This window comes from Vidua macroura, chromosome 5 (genome assembly GCF_024509145.1).
Source record: "Vidua macroura isolate BioBank_ID:100142 chromosome 5, ASM2450914v1, whole genome shotgun sequence".
In the NCBI taxonomy this organism is placed as follows: domain Eukaryota; kingdom Metazoa; phylum Chordata; class Aves; order Passeriformes; family Viduidae; genus Vidua; species Vidua macroura.
The window spans coordinates 3,659,783-3,667,406 of NC_071575.1; the positions used below are offsets into that span (position 1 = coordinate 3,659,783).

General features: G+C 52.2%; 1 protein-coding gene across 1 annotated transcript in view; it reads right to left on the minus strand.

Annotated features, from left to right (window-relative positions):
- The window catches only part of LOC128808172 (chromatin remodeling regulator CECR2), a 92,588-nt gene extending 85,480 nt beyond the window's left edge, over nucleotides 1-7,108 (minus strand). The window contains exon 1 of the mRNA XM_053979013.1: nucleotides 6,923-7,108. Within this exon, the coding sequence (XP_053834988.1) occupies nucleotides 6,923-7,108 (186 nt within the window). The remainder of the gene's footprint in view (nucleotides 1-6,922) is intronic.
- Nucleotides 7,109-7,624: the final 516 nt, after the last annotated feature.

Consider the following 7,624-nt stretch of genomic DNA (forward strand, 5'->3'; position numbering starts at 1 on the left):
CTCCTTGGCTTTTGTCATTTCTACCCATAGCTCTCTTCTGGAGGAGATTTTTGCCTGAAAGCAGTCTATGAAAGCATCCATTGCCATTACAAAAGTTAATTCTTCACCCTTCATGCAGGCACTTAACAGATGCCAGGGGCAGAATGGCACAGCTCTGCCGGCATTATGCGCTGGGAGAGAAAGACCACAGTTAAGCAGGTCTACATATAAAGCTGCAACACTTTAAAGGTGTTACTTTTAGCTGGTCTGGTTAGAGCAAATTCCACAAGGAAAAACTTTTAAGGCCCGATTTAGATGCGCTGTGCAGAGGTTTAAATCGGCTGATTGAACTGGCACAGGTTTGTTTGTGGTACTTGGGTCTTCTTAAACAAAGCAATCTGCAAAGTCATATTTAAGTTCCTGCACAAACTATTATGGTTTTTTTTTTCTTCCTAGTGGGGAAAGACTTGCACCTGATTATCTTAAATCGGTCTTAAAATAAACTCAGCTTAAACTGTTAAACTTGTGGGTACACAAACACTTCAGCTAACACCAGGCACGATTTTCAGTGTCAGCTGTGCCAGCAGAAGAATTGCCTATACTAACACCACATAAAATCTGTAATATCAGGCTACATGTGCTCCATCAAATCTCTGAAATTCTTATCGTGCTCCTCCTTCCCTTCTGCCTTCTACTGCTACAGTCATTTCCCAGCTCCCCTGTCACCTAACTCAGATCCATTCAAAATGTTGCTGTCAAATAACCTTCCTTATCCATTGTTCAGACACCCTTTGGCTTCGTGCAGTCACTACTTGTGTCTTTTCACCACCTTAAGATAACGTTTTAATTCATGTATCAGCTTCCTGAACTACCTATTCTTTTTTTTTTGTTGTGGTTGTTATTTTGGGTTTTTTCCTGGTTTGTTTTTGGTGTGGGGTTTTTTTTTGTTTGTTTGTTTGGGTTTTTTGTATCCAATTACACTAGAGTATCATTATATAAAACGTAAACACTCGTGTAAAAGTTTAAGATCTACAGTTGGGAAAGATGTGACTTGCATTTGAAACGGAAACTGCTTTCCAATTTGCAGACCACTTGAAACAACAGCTCTGAGAAGTATCTCTCTGCCTCCCCCCTCCATTAATCTCAATGAACTCTAGAGCCCAGCACTGACATGTAGAGTGTTAATGATTCTATTATGGACAGAATAACTAAGACAGCAAAAGCAAAGAGCAGAAATCTAAGGAGTGGTGCTGGGACAGATCTGGGGAAAGGGATGGGGCACAGCAGCAACTGAACCAAATAACAGATGGGATAGACAGAAACAAGAATAAAACCAGTACTGGCCCTTGATTTTGTTTGGTTTTTTAAACAACAAACACCCAACTCACACCCTCTACTCCGATGAAGCTGATGCTGCCCAGGGGAAGCAGAGCCATCACAGAGTGACCATAGTGTATAACCCAAATTCACACAGTGGTCCATAAATGGGTTTCTCCACACAACAGGATCAACACTGTTTTTTCAGTATATGTGAATTCCATCATCTTTTCCAACCCTGTCTACTCTCTGTGCAGCACCTTTCCCTGCACTGCCAGTTACTCTGCCTTTCCTCAGACAATGTGGCTTTTTTCCAAAGCAAGGTGCTTCACATGAGAGGGAAGTTTAGTCAGCAGATCTATTGTTCACTGTTGCTTCAGTCACTGCCCACTCCCTTCCACTTTAACGTTGCCTACTGTGATCAGGCAAATGGCAAGAGGGATGGACATCCCAATGACTGAACTATTCTACTGAAAAGGCATTTAAACTCAGAACTAACCTCAATCAACATAGGTGACCTACCAACATTTTCATCAGCTTGCAGCACCTTCTTGCTGCATTGATTTTAAATTCTTCTGATCAGAAACCACCTGGCCAGCTCAGCTATCACAGAGCAAGATGAGACACCAGCAGACATTGCATATGTTACTGTAATACCAATAATAATGCAGCACCAGACCCCAATAGCTACAGAGAGGTGGAGGCTGTACCTGGGCACCAAACCCTACTGTTTGTGCAATTAACCCCATACAAGCCACTGACAGAACGGGAAGGTTGGGCCATTTTGGTGTCATGGATCACAAGGGACACACCCAAAGGGCAGAGTAAGGGGATCCACAGAGAATTTTCAGCAGGACTTAACATGATACGACAGTGGAGGTCAGAGCTTATTTGGCCATCCTGCCCTCACTAGGAAAAATTCCTTTCAAAGTATTAAAATTCTAACACACCGTTTAACACTTTTTTTTTTTTTTTTCTTTTAAAGCTGTATCCGGTTTGCACAGATAGAAGAAACCCTGTTCTCTGCTCTCTCCTTCTCCAGCTCTCCCTCTCTCCACACTCTTCCTCCTCCTGGGAGACCCAGGGGAGCAGTAGCAGCCGCTGGTTTTTAACAGCCACATAATATTCTTGACAGAAAGAGCCTGTTCAAGGACCTGCACAGAGATACCACACTAGAGAAGGAAAAAGGTAGGCAAGAGCAGCAGTGCCCTCCCTGCCTGTGGGTGGGAGGAATGTACCTAAAGGCAGAGCCAGAGCCTGAAGTGCTAGGAAGGGGCAAGAGGCAAGGAAAAGCATCTTAAAGCCGTAGTGAAGTTAACAGCAGAGGCAATTTGCCCAAAGGTGCTTTTAAAAACCACAGGAAAAGATTTATGTTTTCCCTGTGTAATGTGGCTTTTCCCCCTTCTCCAAATAAACTAAGTTAACAACAGTGTTTTGACTATTTTCAAGCACGTTCTGGAAAGTCACCTCCCCTCGACCTACCCAGGTAGAAGTTCCTAAATGTTGGAGTCCACAGCTCCTGAGAGCACATGCCAAAGAGCTGGGTGGCCACACCACATTGGCTCCCGTCCAGCGTTTTCAAGCTGTGCTGAAATACGGTTGAAAACGTTAAATATTCTCCCAATATTTTCGATACAAACAATCCCTACAGCTGCCAGGAGGACATTTCAGTTGCAGAGGGGAAGGGCACATGGTCAGGAGATACTTTGACACAAGATGTGTCCCACATTACAGTCCAGTCTTGAAGAGGGAAATAAATAACTACCTATCATCACCTGCACTAACTTGACTGTGAGAAGCATCCTTTCTGTCCATCAGGGCAATGACAACCAAAAAAATGACGTGCCCCACACAGCCACACCTCCTCCTGCTGCAGTGCTGTTGGAGTAGGTAAGGACAGACTCCCCGATGCACATTAGTGAGGTTGGATCAGATGACTCAGTGTGGTCCCTTGCAACCTTACCCATTCTGTGATTTTACAAACCACCAAGAAATGCGCCGTGACAACCAGAAGACCACTTTTGAAGTGGCACGCAAGTTTTGTACAGCAGATGGCTGACAAGGCAGCCATTTAAAAGGGGAGGAAGGAAAAAAAAAAAAAAAAGCCAACCCACCCCAGAAGGCTGAAGTGCTCTCTGCCATCCTGAGATCCATGTAAAAACACAGCATGAAGCTGAACACATCCCGTGAAGCACCCGCTTCTGTCCCACTGAACTTTTGACCTGCTGGCAGTAGCTGAACCCCTCCTGAGTCCATTGCCGGGTGATGCTGCAGCAGAGATTTAAAAAGAGGAGCCCAGGCGCCTGCATCTGCCAGAGCCAGCATGAGGGCCAGCTGTGCCCACCCCCTCCCCAGACAATGCCCAGAGTCCAGCCTGATGGATGCGCCTCTTTCTTTTTGGACACCCCTTCCCCTGCAGTCTCTGGCTATTGCACAGGTCCAGCAAAAAGAAAATGAAAACATTTGCTTCCCAGGTTTCTGCCATCCAGCTGTTGATGGTAGTCCCACATCTGCAAGTCTGGAAGCTTCACTTTCGTTGGAGCCAATAAGTAGAGGGTAAAGGACTTGCATTTAAAAAGTGAAAAAGAAAAAAAAAAAAAAGAAGAAGAGCTCCATTCTGCCTCCCTAGACTACTAAAAGCCCCAAACTTCTCAAATACCCTCAGCAAATCTGCTCAGCACAGGAGGGATAGGTCCAGATGGTCTATCATTACAGCAGCTTCCAGCTAGCTATGGAGAAACCCCCAGAAGAAAAAAAATATCAAGAGAGAAGGGGCAACGGGGTATGGGAGGGAAGAAATACAAAAAATACCCAGAGCTTTTTAAAAATGACCAACAGAACACCAGAAATTGGAAGATCAGGTTTTGTCTGGTTTGAGGACTTCAGGGATGGTAGCAGAGAAACCTTAACCTGACCACCTACTGAAATTGGAGGGAGAGTGAGAGCAGGAGATACTTGTTTCAGGCAGAATTAAGGCTTGTTTAAAACTTCTGCCTTTTGTAAGGATGTTGTAAGAGTTTAGCACAAAACTCCCCTCTGGAGATACACTGGTATCAGAAAAACAGCAAGAAAAGCGCCACCAGCCAGAATTTAAGCTCAGAGGAGCTCACACCTCCTAGGAAGAAGAGAAAAATCCAAGAAGAGACAGCTGCATCCAGTGTAAGACCATCCCTTAGAGATACTGGGCAGAGCTGGACAAACATTAGCTGTGAAGCTCAAGGGGTTTGAGCATGAGCATCCTCCAGCTGGAACTCTCTGAGCTTGAGATCTCCATTTTTCCTCCTGCATACACCGATTCACTCAAAGCACTCGTTTTACTCTGTGTCCAAATGGACCGGGGCAATCACCCCTGGGTTACTCATGAGGGGCAGTAACTTTTGAGGGAAGGGGCATTCCCCAATCCGAGCACACCTCTCCACAATTACCAAAGCTAAAGCAAGAAAACATCATTCATACGTGAGCACAGATTCACTTTTTGATGGCTAGCTATGGTTTTATTTCCCCCTAAAACGTGTCTTAAATCCTGGCATCTCCACAAACCCCTAGAAGAATAGCCACGACCAGCCAGAAGGGGCACTGGTATTATTAGGTCCAAAACCGTGGAAGAATTTTTCTTTATGCAGCTAAATAAAGCACAAATAAAAAAACCACCAAAACCACACAGACTAGTACTCTCAGAAAAAAAGTGTAGCTCCCTTTGCTGGCCATTGGTTTCAAAACACGAACTATCTGAGCAAGCTCTTTGTGCAAAGATCCGTTCCCAGATATCCCCGATACCAGTGGTGAGACTGGAACAACTACACCAGGCAAGAGGTAAGGAGATGGTGAGCTTCAAGGGACAGCAGCTTTTGAAGCTGCTTGTGGTGCTGGGCTGCTCACACTGTGCCGAAGGAGGAGATTTACTCCACGTGCCTGAAAGGAGCAGAGCTCTGACAGCCGCATCCGCCCTCTCACAGCATCCCGATTTTAACCGCAGTTTCCACCGACCCCTCGGACAAACGCCATGCTTTAAAAGCCATTTCTGCCAAGGGCTGCGGGCTATCCACGTGCACGGAGTTTTTTTGACGATGTTCTCGGTGTGCTGCTTCTGCTCTGCAACACCCCAGCACCAACGCGCCCGCACTCCTCCTCCTCCCGGGCATCCCCCCCAAAAAAAAAGCAAGTTGATTTGTTCCGAGTGATGATGTTAACTCCCCCAGCCTAAGCGTGCTCCGGGAACCAAAGGGGAGCCCACATTTACTTCATTTGTGAAGCAAGCCAGATGCTAATTGCCTCCAAAGGTGAAAGGCTAGTGCCTTGGCCCTTTTATCATTGTAAATTCAGGTTCCTTCAAGACTTTACGCTGCTGGGCCCGGAGAGCCTCCCCCTTTAATGGTTTGGCATCAATAGGAGGGGGAGGGGAGTTCTCTTTCGCAAGAAGTTGCATCATTGAGAGATCTTATCCCCTTTCAAGATTTCGTACCGCATAAGGGATTCCCCCTCTTCAGAAATCCACATCCTGCTCGAGGAGTTTTGCTCTTTAGGGCTTCGCGCATCCCATTGAACTTTTAAGCATCTTTGGAATTCGCATTCACGGGGCAATTACTGTCTTTAAAAAACACACGCCACCACGTTATTCACCCGGTTTATTGCCAACGCGCTGGCAAGAATAGCTTTTCACAGCAAGCACAAAAGATTTCCTACCAGGACACACTTTGTTTGTAACATTTGTAGCCGGCGCACAAAATATTTACGGGACATTAGCGGCGCACATGAAAATAAGAATTAAAAACAAGTAAAAAAAAAAAAACCAAAAAAAACCAACAAAAAACCAAACAAACTAAAACCCAAACAAGCCACACAAGAAAGTTACAAGGGAAAGCGGGTAAGAAGGTACGAAAGCCGAGAGCGTTCCTTCCGTGGGGGACAGGGGCGGTGGTGAAGGCACCGTCGATCCGCCGGCGGCTCCGCGGAGCCGCACAATGAGCGGCGCGGTGCCCCGCGGAGCCCTCCGGCCTCGCCGGGATGCGCAAGAAAGGCTCGGCAGGACCCTCCGCGCCCCCCGCCCCGCGGCGGCACCGGCCAGGTGGGGACCCCCACCCGCAACAAAAGGAGCCGACCCGGGCACAGCGGAGCGGGCTGGGGAAAGCCCCCAACAGCAGCCGCCGGTACCCCCGGGGGAGGTGGGGGGGATACCGGGCCGGGCCCGCCTCTCACCGCCACCATTTTGGGCACGGGGGACCCACCGCGGGCTCCGTGCCGCGTCCGTCCCCCCGCCACCTTTGTGTGCGGACACCGGCCCGGCGGAACAATGCGGCCCGGCCCCGCTGCGCCCGCGGCCGCCCCCGGAGCCGGGGGGCTCCTGCCCGCCGCCGCCCGGGACGGGCGCGCCGAAAGTTTTGCGAGCGCTCCCGGGAGGGACGGGGAAGTTGCCGGCTCCGCCGCAAGCGGAGCGAACACCCCCGCGCTGCATCACGCCGGGATCCAGCGGCTCGCCGGGGGCCGGGGGTGCCCCCCGGCACTCCGCGGGGCAGCGGGAGAGGCGCGCGGGACCCGCCGGGCGGCGGGGGCGCAGCGGGAGCGGCGGCACGGACACGGCCCGCGGGCTGTCCGGCGGGACGCGGCGCGGCGCCCGCGCGGTTCTCACCTCGATCTCGAAGTCGGGCAAGCGGAAGGCGGTGCGAAAGAGCGAGCAAAAGTGCGCGATGGCCGGGACTTCCCACCAGGAGCGGAGCTCGTCCAGCGCCACCGCAGCCGCCGCCTCGGGGCCACCGGTGCCGGCTACGCTGCCGCCGCCGCCGCCGCCGCAGCCGCCGTCCTCCTCCGGGCACATCTCCCGCGGCCGCCGTCCGCCCGCTCGCTCGCTGCCTCCCTCACTCCGCGGGCGGCTGCGTGTGCCGCCGCCGCCGCCGCTCGGCGCTGCGGCCCCGCCCGCCCCCCGGCGCCACGCCGCTCAGCGGCCGCCCCCCGGCGGCCCCGCGCTGCCCCCTCGCTGCCGCCCGCGCACGGGGCGGCTCAGGGCCGGCGGGGGCGCTGCTGCTGCCGCCGCTGCCCCCCCCACTACCGCGGGCGGCCGCCGCTGCGCGGGCCCATCCTCACCGCCCTCACCGCCCTCACCGCCCTCACCCTCCGCCTCCCCGCCCGCGCCCCGCGCACGAGCGCCCGCGCCGCCGGGAACAGATGGGCGCGGGGGGGGGGGGGCGGGCGGCGGCCGCGCGGGGCGGGGCTCCGCGCGCTGGGGGGCGTGTCCCCGGGCGGGAGCACCAATGGGAAGGCGCGGTAGGGCGGGGGGGGCGGGGCGGAGCGGGCCCGGCGGGGCGGGGACAAAAGGCGCGGGGGCGGGGCGGCG